At 44.6% G+C, this 26,775-nt stretch overlaps 1 protein-coding gene across 3 annotated transcripts in view; it reads left to right on the top strand.

Moving 5' to 3' along the window:
* Window positions 1-329: 329 nt before the first annotated feature.
* Window positions 330-26,775, top strand: part of LOC121569923 (transcriptional activator GLI3-like) — a 146,164-nt gene continuing 119,718 nt past the window's right edge. For all 3 annotated transcript variants that reach the window (XM_041881266.2, XM_041881267.2, XM_041881265.2), the window contains exons 1-2: window positions 330-698; window positions 25,957-26,130. In XM_041881266.2, coding sequence (XP_041737200.1) covers window positions 25,998-26,130 — 133 coding nt within the window. In that variant the 5' untranslated portion in view covers window positions 330-698; window positions 25,957-25,997. The remainder of the gene's footprint in view (window positions 699-25,956; window positions 26,131-26,775) is intronic.

The following is a 26,775-nucleotide window of genomic DNA, read 5'->3' as shown; positions in this document are numbered from 1 at the left end:
AGTGGGGCCACTAGTGCTGATGCCTGGCCACTGGTGTTGAAACTATTATGAGTAACAACACTGACACTCAACATCACAAACTTCATCCTAAGGAGTATTGGAGTATTGGTATAAGTGAAATATTAGTATTTGGCAATCCTTGCAATTGTGTGGGACTGGTGCTGTACAACGGTCCATTCGATCCAACCATGTCTACACCGTCTCAGGAAACTGCGGCCCGGAGCAGAGAAGAGAAAGGGAGGGAAGGAGGGAGGGGAAACGGGGGAGAATAGAAAGAGAGGGAGGTAGAGAGCGAGGGAGCCCGATCCGAAGGGAGGAGTCAGGCGAGGGAAAGAGCAGCTGGAGTTCTACACTTCGCCCTCTTCTCCTCGAAAAGCATACTTAATGTAATAACAACAGTCCACACGTTTTTGTAAACACTTATGCTGTCTTATTCATACAGGTTTATCATCTGCTATCGTCAGGTATGCAGGGAGGTTCACGGTATTAATTCAGTGTTCGCTCTATTCAGCAAACTGTGAAAAGGAGAAAGACGCGGAAAAGAAGGAAAAGTCTGGCAGAGCGGTTTTGGAGTTGGAGTCTCACAAGCAACTCCAGAGCGCGAGAGGCACATCTGCAACAAGCGAAAAAATACTTAACTTAAGAGAAGAAGACAGAAAATATCAAGAATTAAAGGAGTGGAAACATCCTTCGAACACGTAAGTGCAAAAAACACGACGAGGCATGATTAACTGTTTCCTTTTAACCTTTTGCTCTTTGCTGGCTTTGAAAGTTTTGAGGGAGAAAACACGACGTCTATTCAAAAACTGTCAGAGGTATCACGTTTCAAATAAGCTGGAATTTCATAGCAGTCCACAAATCGGAGGGGGGTGATAAAATGATAAAATAGTATGAAAACTAAACTTATTCACAAATGTTATCACACGAAATTACTATATATTTTGCTGGATGTTTTCTACTTTCTTTAAAGTTACAAGTTGACCCATTGCACATTTTCCAAACTTTGCTGATGTAATTTCTTAGAAGGTGAAATAAACTCACACTCTCACTCTGTTAATTCAACACAATGGTTGTTATTCCCCTAAATCTAATTTAAAGTGCGTTTAAAGTTATTTTATGGAAGGTTGAAGCTTTTGTTTTTGGAAACACTTTAATGCAAAAGTAATTGCATTGTTGAGAAGTGTGTGCTGAAAATTATTTGGGAACTTCCACTACAGACACAAAACTTTTGGGACTTTTACCTAAAGAAACGCACGGGGCATGCATATTTAGGCCTACGTGTGATCATGTTTCAGCGCGATTTTACCAAGTCGTGTCTGTTATCGATTCGGTCTCTTATCCATTAGGCCTAATATGAGTTATGACTGCATTACTATAATTTATGGACTGTTGTTCTGAATCGAATATAGCCTATTCAGATAACAATCAAATGCAACTACTGAAGTCCCTATTTCTACAATCAAAATATGAATGTTGGAATACAAGTAGGCCAACATTTATTTTACAAGGCACAGTTTAACGATTAAACAGGCCTGCAGACCTATATAATGAGCATTGTATCGAGTTTGACAATAGTAGAAAATTGACTGGGTTATATCAAATTAAATAGAAATGTTCTAAATAGAAAATGTGATTTTGGAGTTTAAATACAGGATAGGCGACTCTTGGGTAGGCGTAATATTAGCGCCGGCTCATTTGGATACTTTCCCCAAATATTTTATTGCCCTTATTATAATCAGGCCTAATTATTCGGCCTATCATTTTTTGTATTTTATCCATTGAGTTTTTTGCGTATGTACTTTTCGGTCCGTTATGTATCATGGCAGCACGCCTCCACATGTGGAGATATTTGTTTTAAACTTTTTCTTCTGCTCCGCGCCAGCTGTTCCACATTTTATCTGCTTGTCGGATTCGCTGTGAGTGACTGGTGGACCGTTTGTGTCTCAGGTTTCACGCCGCTATACAAACGACGAAGGTTCGAGGCGTTCAGCCGTGCGGTGACGGCTCAGCCAAACCTTCTTTGACACTTGGCAAATTATTAACGGAGATCTAACTGCCTTGAGAACGAGCAGTAGGAGTTTAATGCAAAACAATTGAAGTTTAAGAGCTGGTGCAGATAAAAGCTTTTTTTGCCCTCTGGTCATCTGGACTGGACTATGCAAGTTTCATGCCCATATGAAAAATCTCTCATGTGCTGCCTTTTTTGTATTTTGCCATGAGTGTTTGTTAAACAATTCTTAAGGTTGTAATTTGTAAATAAATAAATAAATTACAAGAACATATAACCCACTGAATTTAGTGATTGATTTTACACATACTTTTGTGTTTTTAAGCATAATTTTGTTTGCATGAGCTGAAACCTTTATGCACTTATTTCTGAAATCATATGCTCATTAGGCTAGTCTACTGAATAGTAATTTAATTGATAAAGGAATCGGCTCAACTATTTAAATGAAATAATATTTGTTAAGTGTGAACATCAAGGAATATATACACCTTTCTTTTAGCCTATTTCTCAATACCTCAATAGATTATTGTTCCTAATCAAAACATGTGTTTGGTACAGTAATATAGTGCATTGTTATCCTTATCTAGCCAGGAAACGAAATCTAAATGTCATTTTTTCATTAATACATTTTTGCCTTTTAGATATGCATTTTAATCAACAGGAACAATGTTTTTCTCTTCCACAAATCCTAATGTTATACCTCAATTCGATAAGGCCTACCTGCATTTCATTTAAAAATTATAATCCGTTATTTTATTTAGAGAGGATGCAATGGACTTAAACAACATACTACAATTGATGTATTTCAGGGATTTGCTATTGAGTTTGATTTACCGCAATAGTAGTGACTGATTGTCGACAGAAATCTCTTTGACAGAGTGCATTTTTCCTGAAGAATGTGTGATTGCTTACCTCCAGATTTAATGATCACAAAAGCAATTTTAAATGTAATTATATTAATTTGAGCTCTATTTAGCCTGAATGGATGGCAGATATTTTCCATGAGAAAATGATGCTCTGAAATAACCACAGATTGGCTTTAAGTACATGTGTATAATAATGTGCATGGAGCCAGAGATATTTTGTGATTTAATCGTATTAAATATGAATGATATCTGATGAACACACTCAGTGTTATAAATATGTATGGCGTTACTGTTTTACAATATCTCCAGAACAGAACAGAGCTCAGCTAGGGGCTGCAGCTTCACTTGAACAGGTGCAATTTTACAAAACAAGGACTGCATGTCATAAATGATTCAGTAACAGTAATAAATACACACAACGTTTAAGTTGATAATCTGGTATTTAAAAAAGGCACAATGAAGAAGCCTGTTTTTTTTTCCACCAGCGGAGATGAATCAGTGCCCGTCTGGTGAAGGGGACAATCTGTAACTCACAGTCCCACGGATAGGAAAGGAAACTCACGGATAACCCCTATCCTTCCTCAGCCCATCAGATAGCAGAGCAGCCCTTTATCTCCATATTAGCACACCTTTACATTCAATTATGCATCACTGCAAAACACCAGGCAGCGCACCCGTGACCTCTCCAACCTGCTCAAAATAGGACCTGTCACACAAGCAGATGTTAATGCACAAAGATGACACTCTATTACCCTCTTAAGTCAAGGCCCCCTCCTCCTCGCCCCGGCCCTCAAATCGACTGTTCTAGGCAGGCCTTAGGCCCTTTTACATCCTAGAGAAAGAATACCTGTTATCAGGTGTGTATGCATGAGGCCCTAATGATGTCTGTTGTTGTGGTAATGACCCTCTGTAAATGCACACTCAGAGGTAGCAAATGTACTGTTCTACCAGGTTCATTTAGGGGAAGTTGATTTGATCTAAGAAAACAAGGACCAATACATTTTTGTAGCATTTATTCACATTTTTGGTTTGTTGTGGTGTGGATCCATGGGTATGAGGCAGATATGGTGTGTGATTTCTGTTGTGGTACTCACGGGCCATTTGACGGGCACGGATGTCAATATGAAGAAAGGTTTATCATACTGTGTCTTTCAATGGACGCTCCGCTCAACTCTTTAGCAGAGCGCTAAGTACTTCTATCCCACAAACCACAGCTTACAATTGCAGGTTAGGAGAGGTGCAGTTATCTTATCTACTGGCAGAAATAAATAAACATAGTATCACAATGGCTATCCAATCAAAGTTCCCCTAAGTGTGAATATAGCCGCTACATGAATAGATGGCTCCCAATAGGAGTCCCTCACTTTGAGGATTCTGAACTTTGATATATTGACATAAAATCGAAAAGGCACAGCGGAGGGAAAAAAAGAGAACAAGTCAAGGAGAGAGAAAGCGAGAGAGAAATATTGAGAGAAAAAAGGCAGCGAGAAAGGAGACGGAGGTGTATGTGTGATGAGTGAGAGGCTCCTTCGCCTTCTTGTAAAAAGTTTGGGCTGTGGCAATTCACTGCCGAGTGTAGCCTACGTCAAAGTGTCTGGATGCATTTGCGTGTGAGCGGAGAGAAGAAGGGGGCAGGCAGGCATGCGGCGTGGCACAGCACGAGGGCTTCTCCTTGGCCCTCCTAATCCCCAGGCCCAGCCATCCCTTCAGGGCATGCCTCAGATCTGGCTCTCCTAGCTCTCTGAGTGGACGTACCCGGCCTCCGCCAGCCGATTTAATATGCTATGTGTTCCTTCTCCCCCAGCTCCCCTCCACCTCCACCAGCTGCGTCCCAGAGCGGGACCCCATTCACCCCCCACTCCCCGCTTCAAGGAGCCCCACTAAAGGCACCTTTCACTGGGAACATGTCTTTGCAAAGTGAGGGGGTGGGGTGGTTGATCTGATGAAGGGGGATGAGAGAGAGACAAGTGTAATGACATGTCTATACACACGCTTGCATTTAGATAAAGCCCCACCTCCACACCATACACATAGGCTTCCAAATGTACTCTTACTCCACATGCATGTTTTAAAATGCAAACGCAGCTCAATATAAAATATCCCCATCATAGACATATTTTACACACACGCACACACACACACACACACACACACACAGACACACACACAGGAGCGCGCAAGCAAAGTAGCCAGTAGTTCTTCTTTAAGGAAATAAGAAATGTGGGGAAAAAGCCAGAGCTCAAGCTGCTGTACCAGAGGCTGAGAGTCAGAATGGCCATTTGTTTTCCAGGGCTTTGGCCTCATGGAAACTCAGATTGGACCTGCCAATTAGCCTGGTCAACCAGCCTCCCTGAGAGAGAGAGAAAGAGAGAGAGAGCGAGATAGAGAGTAACAGAGACCGAGAGAGATAAAAGAGAGAGAAACAAATGATTTAGTAGATAAAAACAAAGATGAATGCAGGAGTGAATGAGTGCTAGCAGACTCCTGCATGAGCCCTAGAGTGTGTCAGCGAGCGCCTGCATTTTCTTTTCTCACACACTCGAGTACAAACAGAGTACAAATGGCGGCAGGTCGCGCCTGGCTGACGATGGAGCTGGACGACGCTTGTCTCCTCCGCTGTTAGCCCTGAGCCGCCGTAAAAGCGTCTTTGCGACTGCTGTGTGAAGTATGGCAGCAAGAGGTGAAGTGAGCTGCGGGCCCATTTGCCTGTGGTGTGGCGCACTGTGTAAAGTTGAGACGCTGAGATGGACAGTGGAGATGTAGTTCCCGACTTCCAGGGGTTTGGGTCTGTTATTGTAGATGTGGCATTGTGTCAGGCTTGATGGGAGCTGGTTGTGGCATCCGTAAGGGGGCCTGCTCTCCCTCGTCATCCAGGGAGCGGGGTGACGACCAGGGGACCGATGAGGTGGCCCGCTCACTGTGAACAATGATCTGTCACTCCCCCCCTCCTTCCTGGTCTGTGTGTGTGTGTGTGTGTGTGTGTGTGTGTGTGTGTGTGTGTGTGTGTGTGTGTGTGTGTGTGTGTGTGGAAAGCCATGCGTCAGGCTGCTGCACGAAGACACACACACACACTTGGACAGGCTCAGACAGGCGCACGCACGCACACAGAACTACTGCGGGAGAGGTCAATTGAAGGCAAGAGAAGGGTCACTGATTATTGTGATTGAGACTGAATGGGAGTTCATTTTTGTACACCCCCAAAGTCTGTATGAGAAAGATCATTTCTAATATCAATTTCATAAATAGCTGTTTGGAATGATTTAGTTGCATAGCTTTGACTGTTCTGATACACATGACAATGGTGAAGTTGTTTTAATATGTATGTATTTGATGTGCCCCATGCTGGCCTGGTTATCTGCATTAGTGAGTAAGCCCTGTGGGTGTTAGTGAAACCTGGGGGTCGAGGTTGAGGACAGGGACATTGTTTGAATGTCAAATGCCAATCCCAAGGTTAATACCTGAATAAAGTTCAGGCCCAGTTGCCCCCTCCCTTCTAAAAACATGTTTAAATGAGTGCTTCTTCCCCTCTTTTCCCCCTTTCCCCCTTTCCCTTACTCCTTCACTTCCGTCCTCTGTTGCGGGGACTTCGACCCCCGTTCCCCCTCTTCTCGAGGGGCCAGTGGGGCCTCCTCTGCAAGTGAATGCTAACAGCCCCTGCCTGTAAGACAAATAATGCCTCATCTTAGAAAAACAAAAGGGGAACTCTACTATCGGAGCAAATTTCTTGCCCGACCTGAAAGGAGGCCTCTTTTGTCAGGATGGCATTTGAAGACTAATCGTTTTTTCTCATGCAAAGCACTCTGTTTTAAGAGCTGGGCCTTGGAGAGAGAGAAAGAGAGGGAGAGAGGAGGAAAGAGCGGGGGCTGTGTTTTAACAATACTCCGCAGGGAGCAAGGAGGAACGGGGGTTGGAGGGGGCGCAGGGGGGATTCCTCTCCTTTGCTTATTTTTTAGACAAAGCCCAGTTCCTTGCAGGGTTGAAGGGAGAAAGGTGGGAGGTGGGGGGAAGAAAGCTGGAGGGAGGAGGGGGAGGATCCAATAGTTTTTAGTTAGTTCCTTGAAAAGGGTGGGGGGGGGGGGACTCCAGACGTTTCTAATGACGGTCTGTCATCGGGGCTCCCCTACCTGCCAAAGGAAACCTCAGGGCGGGCCCCTACACTACACTGACTCTGACAGGCTTGGCCTGGGGGAAAAAAAGTGGGCCTCGGAAATGTATAGAGCAACAGAAATATGAACTTGTATATGGGCCCCTAAAACGTCTTGGGCTATTCCAGGCCTGACTGGTGTTTTTATTAAGAGAGGTCGACATGCTTTGGAAATAGATCTTATTCATGAAGAAAAAAAAGCCAGGGCTGGACTTCCCAAAGAATTCATTATGTTCCCCTTTCCCAGAAGCCTCGGTGCTCCGCAGGTCCCAGCCGTGCCTCGGAGGACGCCGAGCGTGTCGCACCGTGTCGCGTGACTTTGTAAAGCCTCCCTCAGCGAGCAGGGGAGTGCGAAGGGTTCCATTTGTCAAAGGTGCCCGGCAGTTTTTTTCCTCCTCAACACTTTCCCGGCTCCGTCCCAAACTCATTGTCTGAGCTAAGGCAGGACATTAGTCACCGCGGTGCTAGTAGAGCCTGCGGGGCTGTGGGACCAACCAACGCTGCTCTGGAGCAGGGACTGCTAGTCGGACGGAGAGAGAACTAGAAGAGGGAAAGAGAAGGAGTGATGGAGAGTGTGTGAAAGAGAGGAGGGGAGAAAAAGAGAGAGAGAAAGAAAAAGGGAGAAAGAGGGTGTGGGTTTGAGAAAGAGAGATAGAGTATGGAAGAAGGAGAGAGAGCGTTAGAGGTGTGGCGTCTATAGCTCTACCTCAAGGCTCAGTATGTAAGCCCCTGCCCTGTCTACCCCCCAAAGCTGCGTTCACAAAGAGATTTACAAGACAGGTCTCCGGTGTGCTGCTTTGCCGCCATGCATCATGAGTGTGTGTGTGTCGAGAGTGTGCGTGTGTGTGTGTGTGTGTGTGTGTGTGAGAGAGAGTGTATTTTTCCGAAATTGGGTTAAATGTGCACTGTGAGAAGAAATTTTTTTCTTAGAAGATTATCCAAAATGAATGGGTCCTAACTGGTCACTGCTAACCAGAACCAAAGGAGGGTATGAGATGACTTATTCAAGAGAGGTGGTGTGTGTGTGAGCGAGAGTATGTGTGAAAAAGAGAGAGAGAGAGTGTGTGTGTGTGTGTGTGTGTCGAGAGGAGTCAGCAGTCACACATCACACATACAAGGGTTCCTGTTAGCTTTTGGAATTATTTATAAAGCTTGGCTTTTGTGTGGCTCTGTAAGTCGCTGTCTCCTCCCATTACTGCCTATGACTCTACCTGCGCCACCTTCAACCCCAAATACTCCCTCTGCTACTGTACTGAGTCTCAGTGAGTGCTGATCTAGGATCAGTTTAGCCTTTTAGATCATAATGAATAAGATTCGAATTATGCACATGGGGGACTGATCCTAGATCAGGACTCGGACACACTTTATATACACCATTTTTATATATTCTGTTTCTTTTAATGGGCTCAGAAGTATGAGAATAAAACAACAACTATTGTTCCAATAGTTCCTATATGGGTTCTATTATTTAGTAGAATTCTAGTTGTAGTGACACGCACAATTTTGAGACTTCAGAGAAAATCACAAAGTTATACTGACCATCACATATGGGCTTGATTACACTGTAATCCAGTAGAGTTTTGTGTGTATTTATACTGAGTCCTGGTGGAAGGTTTAGTGTGTTTGAGATGGTATATGTTAATGTTGCCTTTATTGAAACAAGCTGGGGTGTGATTATGGTTCAGCTCTGAGCTAGCTTCCCATTTCTCCCTCTGGCGTAGAGATCAATGCAAACCAGCTAACGCAGCCTAATAAGCCATTTACACATACATTGTGGAAAACATTTACATACATCGACCCTTAAACTGATAAAGTAGGTCCATGTCGTAGAGGTAAGAGTTATTGTGCTTGTGAGTGATTAGCTCGAGTGTGTGTGTGTGTTTCTGTATGTGTGTGGTAACGTGGGAGAGCCCTCTCCCGTGACTGCCAACCAGTCCTGTGTGTGATAGGTGCCAGATTGTGTAGCTGCGAGCCAGACTGTCTCTGCCTGTCAGAAAGAGAGAGAGAACGAGGAAAATAAAGAGAGAAAAAGAGAGGGGTGTGATTACAGTACACCGTTCCTCTGATCTGATTCATCACCGACTGTCTCTCCTGCAAAGGGTGAACTTATTATCCCTGTCTCAACCTCCAGAACGGTGCCAGCTGCTCCCCATGTTTCCCAATTAACCCCCGGCACCCGTCTAACTCACAAATGAAGGCTTCCTCCTCAACGTTTTTATTTGCGCGTATTAGCATGCTAGCGTTGGCATAGTGCCGGAGCCTTGGTCCGTGTTCATCGGGCACCAAATGGAAGAAAACGGACTGAAACAGGGACAACCTTGACCTGTCCAATAAGAAACACTCACGTTTTGAAACGATTTGTGCCCTAATGAATACAACCTTGGTCTGGAGGGATAACTGAGTAGTAAACGAGTGGGGCGAGTGTTTAGGAGGCGTCCTAAGCGATGGCTTTACGGCCCCCAGAATTTATTTGAGGCGGCAACGCAAACAGCTGAAAGGCGTAAACACAGCCAGATGTTGGTTAGCTTCCTGACTGACGACGGCTCCAGGGCCCGAGGGGTCTGCCAGTGTAATTACACGTCTTGTTCCCTGCATTTTTTCGTGGCCTTTTCTTTCGGGAGCCATTTTGGAGCTAGTCTGTATGTCCCTTTTGAGTTTAGGGGGAGGTTTTTGTTGCACACTTGGAAATGCTGTGAGTTTTATGATAAGTCATGTGGATGTTATTGCATATCTCAATGGAGTACGGATTTGAATGAGATGTATACTTTTTTACCGGACTTGCAGTAACTTCGAATTCAGTATTCACTTGTGTGTGTTTTGAAACATAAAGTACAACTTCAGTAGACCTATAGGCCGAGCTCTGGGACATGTGTGTGTGTGTGTGTGTGTGTAGATGCACCTTACTGGCGCTGTGGGAGGGAAACGAGTGCTTTGGGGAGCGCCAATCCCTCTGAGAGTAAGCGTGTGAGTGTTTGTGTGTGAGAGAGTGAGAGTGAGCAGGCTCTGATGGGGGGGCTTTTCATGAAAGTGAGACTGAAGTGTTGTCTTCTTACCAAACTAGCGGTGCTGTTGGGAGACACGTCAGCCATGGGGGAGCTGGCTGAGCTGAGCTGCCTGGGAGTCTCTGACTAGGACTCCTCTGTGTCTCTACTTCCTTTGATCTACCACTTCCTCAACCATCCTCCTGGTACAGTACAGTACAGTACAGTACAGTACAGTACAGTAGATTACAGTACAGTAAAGTAGAGTGCAGTACAGTAAATTTGAGTAGATTACAGTACAGTAGATTAGAGTACAGTACAGTAGAGTAGATTACAGTACAGTAGATTAGAGTACAGTACAGTAGAGTACATACATTTACATTTACATTTACATCATTTAGAAGACGCTCTTATCCAGAGCGACTTACAAATAGGTGCATTCACAGTAGAGTACAGTAAAGTAGAGTACAGTACAGTAGAGTAGTGTAGAGTAGAGTAGAATACAGTACAGTACAGTAAAATAGAGTACAGTAGAATATATTACAGTACAGTAGTCTCACCTCCCAGCTTCAATGTGTCTTTTCTTCAACTCTTGCTGCTTAAGTCAGTTGAAGTCAGTGATTGATGGCACCGATGGTCTGGGCTGTGTATCTACTGAATGGAACTTTGTCAAGCGCAATCAAAAATGCCAAACAACAGAATAAAGGAAGTGTTTGCTTTTAACTTGCTCGGCATCATAGGTAATTGGAACAACCTGGGCGAGTCATAGAGTTTGTTTTATACGCATGATTCATAGCATTGCGGGGTTTAAGAGAAGTTACTTAGCCGCCTCATTAAGTGAGCCTCAGTTCCGTCTGCCCCAACAAATGAACTAGGCCCACCTCCCCCACTTCCCTCTCCTGCTTCTTCCCCCGTACATCACTGCCATGCCATGTTAAAATACTATTAGGGCTCTGATAGCATGCTGATAGCATGAGCACTCACCAGGCATTCTTGGCCGGGGCTGTTTGAAGGTATTTTCTCAGACTGCGTCCCAAATGGTACCCTATTCCCTAAATAGCACACTACTTTTGACCAGAGCCCTATAGGCCCTGATCAAAAGTAGTGCACTAAATAGGGAATAGGGGTGCCATTTGGGACTCAGTCTCAGTGGATCCACCTGATAGAAGGAGAACAGATGATAAAATAGAATCATCAGAATTGCACGTCGTCTGTAGAGTGGAATGTGTGAGTCAATTGCCCATTGGATGCCTTTCCTCCTTTTTCACTTCCTCCATCCGTTCATCCTCTCCTTCTCCCTCCATCCCTCCATCCCTCCATCCCTCGCTCACTTCCCATTGAACAAGGGTCTAATTCAGGGCCTCCCGAGTGGCGCAGCGGTCTGGCACTGCATCTGCTAAATGACTAAAATGTAAATGTAAATGTGTCACTACAGCCCTGGGTTCGATCCCAGGCTGTGTCACAGCTGGCCGTGACCGGGAGACCCATGAGGCGACGCACAATTGGCCCAGCATCGTCCGGGTTAGGGGAGGGTTTGGCCGGCCGGGATTTCCTTGTCCCATCGCGCTTTAGCGACTGCTTGTGGCGGGCCGGTCGCCTGCAAGCTGACCTCGGTCGCCAGCTGGACAGTGTTTCCTCCGACACATTGGTGGGGCTGGCTTCCGGGTTAAGCGAGCAGTGTGTCAAGAAGCAGTGCGGCTTGGCAGGGTGCTGTTTCGGAGGACGCATGGCTCTCGACCTTCTCTCCCGAGACCATAGGGGAGTTGCAGCGATGGGACAAGACTGTAACTACCAATTGGCTATCACGAAAAAGGGGTAAAAAGTACCAAAAAAAAAGAAATAAAAGGTTCTAATTTCAGGACTTCATTTTGCAATGTAATGGCATTCCTTTATTTTGCCCTGCTGTCTGCCCTCTCTCGCTCCCTCCCTCCCTTTCACCCTCTCTTTATCGCCAGAGAGCCAAACACCAGTGCGACTTCATCTCGTCCAATCATCCCCCCTCTAATACACTTTAAATGGGGCGGCCGCGAGGGTCCGGACAGAGAATTAATAAGAGCCAATAAAGCGCGCCTCCGGGGCACGGCGGCGAGTCTTTAAGTAAACATTATGACTTCTTGAGGGGGGCGTCGGGGGCCAGCGACTTGATGAATCGTCGCGGAGCTCGGCGAGGGCTAATTTCTCACTTAGCCGTCGTGATGAGGCCTGCCTAATAGGGCCCTGTACTGCCTGCTTTGCCTTGCTGATTGTCTGCTTCATGGGTTGGGTTGATTATTGTGCTGCATTATTATCACGCTGCCCCCTGGCTGTTGTTCCCCCGCAGAGGCCCTGCTCTGTCATCAATCACATCATTCACTACTCTCCTCTCCTCCACTCACTCTGGTCTGTGTTGTACCGTTTATACCAGTGACAGAGAGGAAGGAGAGAGCAAAGGGGGAGGGGGGGAGCGAGACATTTGTGAGAGAAAGAGAGGGGAAAAAGATAGAGAGAAAGAAAGGAAAAGACAGATATAGAAAAGAGAAAGAGAGCGATGGAAAGATAGAGAGGGGAAAAATAGACAGAGACAGAGACAGAGGGAGAGTAGGAGAGCCCAGAGGGAACAGGGGGATTAGAGTGTGGAAATGAGAGAGGGGCCAGTAACCTGTGGCTCAGCCTCTGGACAGACAGACGGACACGGTCTGGGGGAAGTTGAAGCAACAACTCCATCACTCCACTGGAACTGCCTCTGTGTCTGCATCCCAAATGGCACCCTGTTCCCTACTTCTTTTGACCATAGCCATAGGCCTCTGGTCAAAAGTATTGCACTATGAATAGGATACCATTTGGGATGCACCCAGAAGGTCTGTCCCCGACTAAAAATAATCTTGGTCGACTGAAAGTTGTCTGTTCTTTCGACCAATCGATTGGTCTAGATTGTATTTTTCCATATATAGACACACCCTATGTGTTTTAATAAAATCAAGTATATGCATTGAGCTTGTCCGATGCTTTAAAATCACTGTTTGATGAAATAAGACACAAATCACTCAAGACGGAGCCAGAGATCAAGATGACCAGAAGAAAAAAACCTTAACCTGACTCAACCATCCTACTCCCACTCCTGCTGGCTTTTGTAGATTCTGCCGTTACTCTCCTGAAGTTCCTGGTAATAGGCTACACGAGGAGTCGGCAACCTTTCTCATGTGGAATACCAATTTATCTGACTATTTCTACCAATCTGCGTGCCAGTTATGGTTTTCATATGCAGATTTTTGTGGAACAGTTTCATTTAATTTATAACAACGTCTTCGTATCTCAAAATCATTGTCATGTGGTTAATCAAAATTCTATCCAAATCTAAATGAAAATGATACAAACCTAAGAAGTAACTTCTATTGCCATTGCCAACTATGTAAAAATAACCTACATAAAGCCAACAAATAAAAACATTGCAGCCTTCAGGTAGAACATATCCTGATAAAAATAAATATCCTATAAATCACATTGGCTATGCATGGCCTGTCTGCAACAAACTTGAAACATTGTATAAAATATTCTGGGCCCTCAAAATATTTTATAAGCCACATTTATAAGTCTACATTTGCGCGCAGGCCAGGTAGCCTATAGACCTACTTCTTTCTATGCGTAATCAGGTGCAGGTCTTACTCAACATTGACAGGAGCGCTCCAAACAAAAGACAATGACTAAATTGACAAAAATCGTAAATGGAATGAAATAAACCAAAACAACATGTCCACTCCGACAACGAGAACGGTAAAAGACTGGAATAATAAAATATTGAATGCATTAACAGAAATTACCGTAACCAAACAAACATTGTAGATTAGAAATTAAAGGAATTCATGGTAAATGTAATACTGGTGATATATGTAATGAGGAATTGATTCACTAACAATCAAATGCAAACAATTCACACAATTAAGTTATGAAACAATTAATGTGAACAAATTGGCGGGAGAGAGCGCATTCTGGAGTGAGACGTGCATTGTGCATCTTAGCCACACTCCCGTTCTTCTTGGACTGTGCCATCCCTGCGGCCTCCACAATGGATTAGTTCACTGAGATGGGCGCGAATAAGACCGGTGTCTCATGTGCCATAAAAAATATATATATACACTACATGACCAAAAGTATATGGAACATCTCATTCCAAAATCATAGGCATTAATATGGAGTTGGTCCACCCTTTGCTGCTATAACAGCATCCACTCTTCTGGGAAGGCTTTCCACTAAATGTTGGAACATTGCTGCTGGGAATTGCTTCCATTCAGCCACAAGAGCATTAGTGAGGTCGGGCACTGATGTTGGGCGATTAGGCCTGGCTCGCAGTCGGCGTTCCAATTCATTCCAAAGGTGTTCGATGGGGTAGAGGTCAGAGCTCTGTGCAGGCCAGTCAAGTTCTTCTTCGACAAACCATTTCTGTATGGACCTCGCTTTGTGCACGGGGGCATTGTAATGTTGAAACAGGAAAGGGCTTTCCCCAAACTGTTACCACAAAGTTGGAAGCACAGAATTGTCTAGAATGTCATTATATGCTGTAGCGTTAAGATTTCCCTTCACTGGAACTAAGGGGCCTAGCCCGAAACATGAAAAACAGCCCCAGACCATTATTCCTCCTCCACCAAACTTTACAGTTGGCACTATGCATTGGGGCAGGTAGCGTTCTCCTGGCATCCACCAAACACAGATTAATCCGTCGGACTGCCAGATGGTGAAGCGTGATTCATCACTCCAGAGAACGCGTTTCCACTGCTCCAGAGTCACATTTTTACGCGCTACGTGCTTCAGCACTCAGCGGTCCGATTCTGTGAGCTTGTGTGGCCTACCACTTCGTGGCTGAGCCATTGTTGCTCCTAGATGTTTCCACTTCACAATAACAGCACTTACAGTTGACCGGGACAGCTCTAGCAGGGCAGAAATGGGACGAACTGACTTGTTGGAAAGGTGACATCCTATGCCGGTGCCACGTTGAAAGTCACAGCTCTTCAGTAAGGCCATTCTACTGCCAATGTTTGTCTATGGAGATTGCATGACTGTGTGCTCGATTTTATACACCTGTCAGCAACAGGTGTGGTTGATATAGCAGAATCCACTAATTTTAAGGTGTGTCCACATACTTTTGTATATATAGTGTATTTGCTACTGCTCGACAACAACAACAAATCTCCAGACGTATGAGTTGACTGTAAATCAACTATGTACGTACATTATCTTGGGAAGGATGTCTGCTTAATGCAATGATACAAGTCTACAAGTCTAATGATATGAATGGAACTTCTATGGAGACATTGCATTAGAGATGAATATACAAATATGAATGGAAGTGCTACTGTATGTGGACAAACTGTATTAGCCATCTAGAGGTCTTTATGAATGTGAGTAGTTGTATGTGGAGACATGGAGAGGAAGGCCTCCTGTGGAGACAGAGGGGTGAAGGGAGGGAGGGATGAAGGGAGAGATGGAGGAGAGGAGGAAGTTCTATGGTCCCCAGAGCCATGCAAGGAGACCCCCTCTCAAAGCCTTACCTGCTCCCTCTACAGCCCCCCTACCATCCCTCTGCTTGATCCCACTCACTATGAGGTGTGTGTGTGTGTATTAGTGTATGTGCGTTTTTCAACAGCAAAGGAATTCCTCTGCTTCCACTCTTCCACTCCCTGGGGTCCCCTCTCTTCTTGATGCTGTGCACACATACACTTGTAGATGGAAAGTCACACAAGCCCATACAGTGTACATACACTCGCACACAGAAAGGCTCACACACTCTCAAATACAGTAGAGCGCATCTCTCTCTCATTTTGACACATGCTGAGATACCCATAGTGAAAAACACGGTGGTAAACATACTAAGCAAAGCACAGGAGAGATGTGGAGGTAGAGTAGGTTCAGCTTTCGTGGTGTCTTGCTGAGAGCCTTCCAAAGTGTTGTGTGAAGTGTGTCTCTATAGGCTGACGCTGCCTTTGCTAAAGATGAGAGGCCCACTGACAATACGACCCTCAATCTTTCCTCCACTTTCAATTCCATGCGGTCACTTAGCCCCATTTTAGGGCCAAAGACTCAGTGGTGAATGTAGGCAGCAAACTTGTATTTAGTTGAAATGAATGGCTAGGAGCAAGTTGGAAAGAGGCTTATTTGTATAATAAGCATTGTTGTGGGATTGAAGTCAAAATGGACAAACATCTCAAGGGCCCACATACTGGTTTAGGAATTACGGACAAATGATGGCTCAACTTCATGTATTGTATTTCTTGGCTGCCGTACTGTGTTTTACCTGGATATCAGTTTGCAATTGTTGGGTTCTGCTTGGAAACGAAATACCTGAACTAGCATCTTTTCTCTCTTTCATGCGAAGTGCAGAAAGTGTATAGAACAGAGACTCTGTGGCATCGTGGGGGGAAATGAATCGAGTCAAAAGTAAAAGTGAGAGAGAGAGCAACCCGATACCACATAACTGCTCCACCAAGGGAAAAGGCTGACTGCTTTTCCCATTGTTTCAGTCTTGGGGACTTTTGGGGTCCCAGTTGCTCTTAGTACACCAGTACACTACTCAAACAAATACAGTGCAAAATAAAGAAAGAAATAAGCTAATAGGCGGAGGGCTGGGGGAGCGGGGAACGCCGGAGGAACGCTGGAGGTTTCCATTGTGGCCCAATGCTTTATTTGCCCCTTATCTACTGGGTAGCAAGCGCAAAAGAGGCGTTGTGTAAGCATTAAGATTACATCGTGTGGGTTTGTTACCCAGGAATGTAAGATGCACTCAGCTCGTTGCTGTGTGAAACGACACACGGTCCCTCACCAGTCCTCCAAAGCATCTTAAGTAGAGAGGTCTGGGAGACGGAGGCGCGCAACGAGCATAATCGCATTAGCTCCGCCGAAAGCCACCGATGGGCTGCGTTGTTGCACTGTTTGTCCTTGACAACAAAATGTAAACCAACCCTCTCACACATGCTTTGCAGTCGCACCTACCCACTCCCAAATAACTGCATGGATTTGATACTTCGGACAAAAAGCCCCTGTTTTGTTGAAATTATTCCTCTTGAGGTGTATCTGAGATGTTGACGTACTTCTTTGATGAATAACAGACCAGAAACATAGCTATTTCACCCCTCCATTTCAGGTCTTGTTCATTAGTCACTTCATCTAGTACTCATTTCCCCACAAACAGTTCAGATGTCAAGATGTGGTGTCGCCCACTCTGATAGAACAATATCTAAAGATGTAAACGACTTAGAGTTGAAATAGCCCGACCATGTCACTGAACACAAAAGGGTGAGAAAGGGCTAGACTGAACAAGTTGAATGGTATGTGTGTGTGTGTGTGTGGTGAGGCGTAACTAATTGCTACTAAATATCCCTTACATCAGGGGACGATCCCCCATCAGCTGTAGGCCAGACTAAGTGCCATCTGGGCACAATGTTAAGTCTCATCCCTTTTGAATGGGACCCACCACCCAAATGCTCCATCCAGCAGAGAACCCCCCTTCCTGTTCCCCTCCCATAGGGCCAAGGGCATCCCCATATCCCCATCAATGCAGTATTGCACACAGCATGGCAACCTAAGTATGTGCTATTCAGTCAATGACACCATTGAGCTTGTAATTGTGAACGTCTCTCTAGTCTCTTCAATATAGGTATTGACCTGGGGATTGAACCGCCAACCTCCGATCATTTGGCCACACTTGAGGTTTGCTAACCGCTCCACCTCTCAGCTGTTTCTCTCGGGCTTGCGTCCCAAATGACACACTATTCCTTATATAGTGCACTACTTTTGACCAGAGCCCTATGGATCCTGGTCGAAAGTAGTGTATTAACATTTACATTTACATTTTAGTCATTTAGTAGACACTCTTATCCAGAGCGACTTACAGGAGCAATTAGGGTTAAGTGCCTTGCTCAAGGGCACATTAACGTCATTTAGCAGACGCTCTTAGCCAGAGCGACTCACAAATTGGTGCGTTCACCCTATAGCCAGTGGGATAACCACTTTACAATTTGGGGGGGGGGGGTTAGAAGGATATGGGGAATAAATAGGGAATATGGTGCCATTTGGGACGAATCCTTGGTTTCTGTGTGCTCCTTTATAGGGCCCTATCCTTCAAACCCCCCCATCCCTCTCCAAAGCAAACACATGGTCCAGGCAGAGCATTCTGTTTTATTGCTTGATTCAGCTAATCTTGCAGAGGGGTTCTGGTTATACCCGCTACCTCCTCCTCACCCCACAGTGTTTTAGTTATTCCAGCTGTGCTTGAGCTCTTAATGTTGATGGCATAGCTGTACAAAGTGCAAACACACACACACACACACACACACACACACACACGCATGCACGTGTACCTCCTCACTCTTTCCAGATCTAACTTTTTCCTCAATTGATGGAATGATACGGCTTGTTACCTTTTTCCTCTCATATTCCTCTCTTTTTCCATTCTTTCCCTATTTCTCCCCTTATCTTTATCTCTCTTCGTCCCTCTCTCCCTCTCTCTATTTATCCCATCTCCTCTGCCCCTCTATCTCTCCCTCCCCCTCTGCGTCTCTCCCCCTCTCTCTGTGCTGTAGTGTGTTTGTGCACTGTTGATGAGCGTCAGATAAAGGATCTCGGTGGTCGCTGATGTAATGATGATGAATGCTGCAGCCCTGCCAGTCCCCCCCTCAGGGATCCCCTGGCACCGTGCTGCCCCCCCCCCCCTCCATTTGGATGTACACCCTCAGCATTTTTATCCCAAATATTATTTTAGTTTATATAAGTTTCCATACTATGTAAATTCAGGACAACAATAGATTGTGACTAGTTTGATTTCTTCGATAATGGTCTCCTTAAGCAGTTACAAAAATAAAATGATTTTTCAAAGGCAATGTTTGTAGCTTTTTGTTTAACCCGGTGTGAAGAGAAAACACAGATTCTCTTTTCAATCAAAGGCAAAAGTTTATTTCGGTGTTTGACTTTGATGTGCACCATTTGCAGATGACTTTCAACTCGGAGCCTTTGTCACCAAAGCGTATAATTTATGTTAAATTGATTTGCTTAATGTGCTTATAAAATAAGAATGTTTTTTTTCTTACCAACAGTCTGAATGGTATTTTAAACCTGTTTAATCGCCTCCCTTTCTGTGGGAAAGGATTATGGTGACACACAAATAAAGATACACCCTTTCATTCTCCCTACACTAATTGAGTGTGGGACAGTCATTTCAAGGAATAAACATTAATATGAAATTTACATTTATTTTGGGTAACGACTGCAACCGATGCGTAGTTCATAATGCCTTCTTTTGTAAGGTGCTTACTGAGCATGCAAAGACCAACCCTTCTGTTAAACAGACAGAGAATGAAAATTATACAGCCTCTGTAAAATGTTGGTTATTTTTGTGATGTCTCATGCGAAAGTGGTGGAGTATTTGATTTTCTACCCACTGGGCACACACTGGTTGAATCAACGCTGTTTCTACATCATTTCAATGAAATTACGTTCAACCAACGTGGTATAGATGTTAAATTGACGTTTGTGCCCAGTGGGTATTGACATGTAAGTAGATTAGTGTGTATTCTCTAACAGCTAAGGTTCAGGTTAGATGCCCTACAGTACATGACAACATACAGTATCATGACTTTCAAAAGTACTGTATAATATTATGTGCCTCCATGAGACAAATCCTCAGGATAGAAAATATCATTAGCATTTCCTGGCCTATATTGGAATCTTCAGAAATGGCACATCCTGCATGTATTTACAATATGACATACTTATGACTTACTCAGTAATGATAATGGTTATAACTAGATTAGGTTATAACTAGGGCCCAGAGTTTTCCCTGGTCAGGTGGGTCACATAGGAAAAACTCTGTGCCCCACGTACTGTATGTGTCCAGAAAACACAACTCAGGTGTTCAAAATCAGATATCAGTTACATTGCTTGCATGTGAAGACGCTGATAAAAGGTACCAAGAAGTAGAAAAAGAGAGATTAAAAGAAAAACAGAAAGAAACAGACAGAGAGTAACACCTGCAGGATGGGGTGATTGGGTGTAGTGGTGGCGTCCAGGTCAGAGGGATTATGGGTGAAAAGGTCCTGCTTTTAATTGCTGCTCTGGAACCACGGACCGCTCCGACCGCCTCGTGGAACACAAAAGGGCGGTCAGCCACGCTTGAGTGGCCAGGAGCTGTGAATATTTGCTCTACCAATGGAATGTTTATGCCCCTGCTTTTTCCTCACCCCTCACTCCTCCCCCAGTACATTTCCCCCTTCTGAATCTGAACATTCCCTCCCTCCTTTCTTCCAACCTTTTCTTTCTCTCTTTTTCTCCTCCTCTCCTCTGACTCACCTGGGAGGAGGCAGAGAGGTTTGAGGGCTCAAACAAGGAAGGGAGCGCATGCACACACGCACACACCGGCAAAAGCACGGGCAGGTCAAGGGCCAGTCTATAATGGGGTGTAAAGGAGTTTCTTTCCATTCGCCCTTTTCTTCTCTTTTCTCTTCTTCTTCTCTTTTGCAAGAAGTTCAATCGTCAGAACGGTGTAGCGTGTAATTTAAAGGAGGGCAGAAACAACCTGACTATTGTCTGATCTCCCCTCTGCCTGAGATGGACTGTCAGTCGAGGAGCGCCTCACGTTTGAGTTTCTATGGTTGCAGGCCGCTGAAAGGGGTTGAGCGGCTTGCTGTCTCTCTCGACCCAGGACCTGAATCGATCGAGAGCTCAGGAACTCTCTCTCTCTCTCTCTCTCTCTCTCTCTCTCTCTCTCTCTCTCTCTCTCTCTCTCTCTCTCTCTCTCACACACACACACACTTGTTGTTCTCCCCAAAATTTAAAAAGCCCTGAATCTAACCCAAAACTTAAACACTCATTCTATCAAACGCATACCAGTGATTTGAGATGAGATCTGTTGTAGAAAGGGAGAAACGAAGTCTGGAGTGACATGGTACACATGTATTCATGTGGGCGTGATTAGAGGAAGAGCTCTTGTTTAATTCTGTTTAGATTGGTCGAGGAGTAATTGTGCTGTTTTTTTTGTGGTAACACCACGATTGCTTACAGATGTTGTTGTCGGCTCAGAATGGACTGCAGACTGAGTTTTTTCAGGAGGGTTGGAAAAAAACTAACAAAACGCGCTATGTTTGACTTTATCTGAAAGAAAATTTTTGCACAGACTAAATATTGCCCCCTCAGATTTGTCATAAAAAATGAATGAAAAAAAATACAGACAAAAATATATATATCTGTAATACCAGCCACTTAGCAATTGTATGAAGTTGGCTTTAGCTAACCCAGACAGGTGTCCAATCTCCCAACCTCATAACTAGCTACCAAGAAGCCATTTCAGGATATAAATAAAGTTAGAGTAGCTAGCTTGTCTAACTATCTTAGCTGGCAAGCCTGCTGGCAAGGTTGGTAGACTTTAGAAAAGCAAGCACTAACTAAATGTACAATAAGACTCATTTATTAATAATAGCGCCGGAGGGGATGGCTGCCATTTTACGGGCTCCTAACCAACTGTGCTATTTTGTTAGTTTGTTCGCATTGTTTGTACCTTATTTTGTACATAATGTTGCTGCTACCGTCTCTTATGACTGAAAAGAGCTTCTGGATATCAGAACAGCGATTACTCACCTCGAACTGGACGAAGAGTTTTTCTTTAATGTGTCCGACGTGAAAGATATACTGCTTCCCCAAGACCAGGCCCAAATCCCCGTTATTCGCGTGAAGAAAATACGGAAATACAGGGGGCGGAGATCGGGTTGCCTTGTGAGAATTCGTCGGTGAGTGGGTAACCCACCTCTACCATCCGTTCTATTGGCCAACGTGCAATCATTGGAAGATAAACTGGATGATCTCCGTAGAGATTATCCTACCAACAGACATTAAAAACTGTAATATCTTATGTATCACCGAGTCGTGGCTGAATGACGACACAGATAATATAGAGCTGGCTGGGTTTTCCGTGCATCGGCAGGACAAAACAGCTACATCTGGTAAGACAAGGGATGGGGGTGTGTGTCTATTTGTCAATAACAGCTGGAGCGCAGTGTCTAATATTAAAGAAGTCTCGAGGTATTGCTCGCCTGAGGTAGAGTACCTCATGATAAGCTGTAGACCACACTATCTAACAAGAGAGTTTTCATCTATATAGTCCCCTGTAGCTCAGTTGGTAGAGCATGGCGCTTGCAATGCCAGGGTTGTGGGTTCGTTTCCCACAGGGGGCCAGTATGAAAATGTATGCACTCACTAACTGTAAGTCGCTCTGGATAAGAGCGTCTGCTAAATGACTCAAACAGGAAAATGCTAATCCAAAAGCGGCGCTCCTAGTGGTCGGGGACTTTAATGCAGGCAAACTTAAATCAGTTTTATCTAATTTCTACCAGCATGTCACATTTGCAACCAGAGGAAAAAAAAACTCTAGACCATCTTTACTCCACACACAGAGACGTGTACAAAGCTCTCCCTTGCCCTCCGTTTGGCAAATCTGACCATAATTCTATCCTCCTGATTCCTGCTTACAAGCAAAAACTAAAGCAGGAAGTACCAGTGACTTGCTCAACATGGAAGTGGTCAGATGATGCGGATGCTACGCTACAGGACTGTTTTGCTAGCACAGACTGGAATATGTTCCGGGATTCATCCAATGGCATTGAGGAGTATACCACCTCAGCCACCGGCTTCATCAATAAGTGCATCGACGACGTCGTCCCCACAGTGACCGTGCGTACATATCCCAACCAGAAGCCATGGATTACAGGCAACATCCGCACCGCTTTCAAGGAGCTGGACACTAATCCCGACGCATATAAGAAATCCCACCATGCCCTCAGACGAACCATCAAACAGGCAAAGCGTCAATACAGGACTAAGATTGAATCCTACTACACCGGCTCTGACGCTCGTCGGATGTGGCAGAGCTTGCAAACTATTACGGACTACAAAGGGAAACCCAGCTGCGAGCTGCCTAGTGACGCGAGACTACCAGAGGAGCTAAATGCCTTTTATGCTCGCTTCGAGGCAAGCAACACTGAAGCATTCATTAGAGCACCAGCTGTTCCGGACAACTGTGTGATCACGCTCTCCATAGCCGATGTGAGCAATACCTTTAAACAGGTCTACATTCACAAGGCAGCGGGGCCAGACGGATTACCAGGATGTGTACTCAGAGCATGCACAGACCAACTGGCAAGTGTTCTCACTGACATTTTCAACCTCTCCCTGACCGAGTCTGTAATACCTACATGTTTCAAACAGACCACCATAGTCCCTGTGCCCAAGAAAGCGAAGGTAACCTGCCTAAATGACTACCGCCCCATAGCACTCACGTCGGTAGCCATGAAGTGCTTTTAAAGGCTGGTCATGACTCACATCAACACCTCATCACGGAAACCCTAGACCCACTCCAATTCGCATACCGCCCCAACAGATCCACAGATTACGCAATCTCAATCACACTCCACACTGCCCTTTCCCACCTGGACAAAAGGAACACCTATGTGAGAATGCTGTTCATTGACTACAGCTCAGCGTTCAACACCATAGTGCCCACAAAGCTCATCACTAAGCTAAGGACCCTGGGACTAAACACCTCCCTCTGCAATTGGATCCTGGACTTCCTGACGGCCCGCCCCCAGGTTGTAAGGGTAGGCAACAACACATCTGCCACACTGATCCTCAACACTTGGGCCCCTCAGGGGTGCTTAGTCCCTTCCTGTACTCCCTGTTCACCCACGACTGCGTGGCCAAGCACGACTCCAACACCATCATTATGTTTGCTGACGACACAACAGTGGTAGGCCTGATCACTGCATACATTGAGTAGTGGAGTAGTGCGTACAGCCCAGTACATCACTGGGGCCAAGTTTCCTGCCATCCAGGACCTAAATATTAGGCGGTGTCGGAGGAAGGCCCAAAAGATTGTAAAAGACTCCAGTCACCCAAGTCATAGCCTGTTCTCTCTGCTACTGCACGGCAAGCGGTACCGGAGTGACAAGTCTAGGTCCAAAAGGCTCCTTAACAGCTTCTACCCCCAAGCCATAAGACTGCTGAACAATTAATCAAATGGCCACCCCTTTGTTTTTACACTGCTGCTACTCGCTGTTTATTATCTATGCATAGTCACTCTACCCCTACCTACATGTACAAATTACCTCGACTTAGCTGTATCCCCGCACATTGACTCGGTACCGGTACACCCTGTATAAAGCCTCGTTATTGTTATTTTATTGTGTTACTTTTTATTTTATGTTTTACTTTAGTTTATTTAGTTAATATGTTCTTAACTCTATTTCTTGAACTGAATTGTTGGTTAAGGGCTTGTAAGTAAGCATTTCACGGTAAGGTCTATACCTGTTGTATTCGGCGCATGTGACAAATAAAATTTGATTTTGATTTGATGTTCAATCTTTTACCAAGATTTTTGCAGAGATGCAGAGAAGCATATTTTGTTTCTTAAAAAAAAGAACCACCAGTCAGGAGGATACAGACAGTTCAAGAGGTATGCTTAGATATGCAGAAAAATAGACTTAAATAGAATTAAGCATAATGATTATGGCTCTAGATTGCATGAAAAAGTTGTTTCAGGTGTTTGAAAAATGCAAAATTCAGCCCCCCTCTGGACAACCCTCGGCATCCTCAAGTACTTTATGCCCCCTCAGATTTTTGGGTGCATGTCACCCCTGAAGAGAAGGCCTTGCAGTGGATTTAAATTATCCCATGTTTTAAGTTGTGGTTTAGCACCATGTTGGGTTGCTGTCTCCATGGCTAGGGTTCAGGGGAGACAAATCAAGGTTCTGAACTGAGATGGTGTGCTACTATAGACTGTTGGCTGAACTCCTTAAAGGGGCAATCTGGGATTTAAGTAAAAAAATCTATGTACCCCTTTAAAACGGAGAGACAGAATGAACCGAAACAAAGTTTATTCTTCGAGAGAAGGAGACATTGCCTGGCAGCATATTATTCCCAAAAGGACCCCCAGACAAGCCTTCATTTTTGGGGTTGTGAATGTTTCTCTGTAGTATCCCCTGAAGGTTAGTCACTTCTTTCTCTCTGAAAGAGGAGGAATTCTCAGTACGTACCTATCCACAACCTTCACTTCCATGTACTCTAAGATATAACCCAAAACTTATTGTACAGCAACTTCTTTAACTAATATACTTTGAAATAAAACATATAGAGCTTCATTCCCTTGGTTACTGGAAGGTGACTTTGTCATAGTTCAAACTTGGGTGAGACGAGAAGTTAACTCGCTGTCCTGTTTGTAGGGTTGAAAAAGGTCAAAAATGTCCAGGTTTTACAGAAATTCAAGTTGAAGGATTCCCAGATTTTCTGCTTATTCCAAGATTTGTGGAAAACCTGGACATTTGGGGAAAGTTACCGGAATACTATAAGGCCGTTGGGTGCATTGAGAGGCCAGTGGGCAGATCAAACATAACAATTATGAGGGAAAATAAACACAGTGGAGCTGGTGGATTGACCCATAGCCTTCACTGTGGCTGGGGATAAAATGGGATTGGCTGGGAGGACTTCCTTATGGTATAGAGGTCAGAGGTCAGCAAACATGAATGTCAGTACCATGGGATTGTTTTCTTTTCAAAGCTTTTAGATTTCATGCCTTTAATTCAATACAGTTAGTTTATCAAGAGGTGGAGGCATACTGTTGCACCTCTATTGTTGAGAGAGAGTGTGACATAAACTTTTTGAGCAATTCAATGATGCTTCATCTTTGATCTTGTTAAAACATTGGTTGTTTAACAATGGCTTGAAGCTTAAACAAAGCAAAAATAATAATAATAATAATAATAATACCGTTTTACTATGATAGATATTGGACCATCCTCACTCAGAGAGACCAATGTATCTGGAGAGAATGTTGGGAAAGTCTGTGATGAGACAGTGTGCACTAATGGTGTACTATAATGGGACACTACATTATTGGTCTCCTCTTGGTTGGGGTACTTACCTGTCCCCTCTCTCTGTCACCCCCTTCCCCAGGTGTCCTGTCTCCATGAGGTGCTGAGGAATGAGCAGTCGTCATGGAAACCCAGTCACAGGCCAGTTCTGCAGCTGAGAAGAAGAAGAGGGTGGAGACCATCGTGGCGACCAAGAGCTCGTCGGCGCGTGCCGACATCAGCGAGAAGGCTGTGGCCTCTAGCACTACGTCAAACGGTAAGAGTCTAACTTATCTTATCCCTCCTTCCTTACCCCCTCTGATCCTCTCTCTTGTTCTCTTCCTCACTGGTTCCTTCCATCTCTCTCCTGTCTATTTCTTGTTTTGTCTCTCTCTCTTACAATCAGTTGAATGGTTTGGTCATAAAGTTGAGATATTGGTGTTTCTTCATTTAGAATGATGTTTGTAGTGGAATGCAAGATGTGAGTGGATTATGTTTATACAAATGTTTTCTGAATGCATATCAGTCATACTCAATTATGTGTAATGTCCAAAACAAGGCTATTCTGTAAGAGGTTGAGTTCATATGCAACATATGCAACATCTTGAAGACACACCAAAAGAGATGTAGATTTTGACTGTGGACTCATTCTGATTTTCATCATTCAGTTTTTTGGCTCTCATGACACAGCTGCAGAAATGAAGAATATTAGATAACAAAATACGTTTTTCTCCAGGAGTGACTGGGACTGCCAGACAAAAGTCATAACAAACCCAGAGGAGAAATGACCATGACTTAAGTTGCAGCTGTGCTCATTAGCCTGAGCTGTAAGAGTGAAGGTTTGAGTTTTTTTGGGGAGGAGGGGGATTGAGGGGGATCGAGGGGTTCGGGGAGGTTCGGGGGGTGGAGTAGAGTTAGGGGT

This window comes from Coregonus clupeaformis, chromosome 7, assembly GCF_020615455.1.
Source record: "Coregonus clupeaformis isolate EN_2021a chromosome 7, ASM2061545v1, whole genome shotgun sequence".
NCBI lineage: Eukaryota > Metazoa > Chordata > Actinopteri > Salmoniformes > Salmonidae > Coregonus > Coregonus clupeaformis.
Note: the sequence above shows the minus strand (reverse complement) of the source record. Positions and strands in the feature narration are given on the sequence as shown.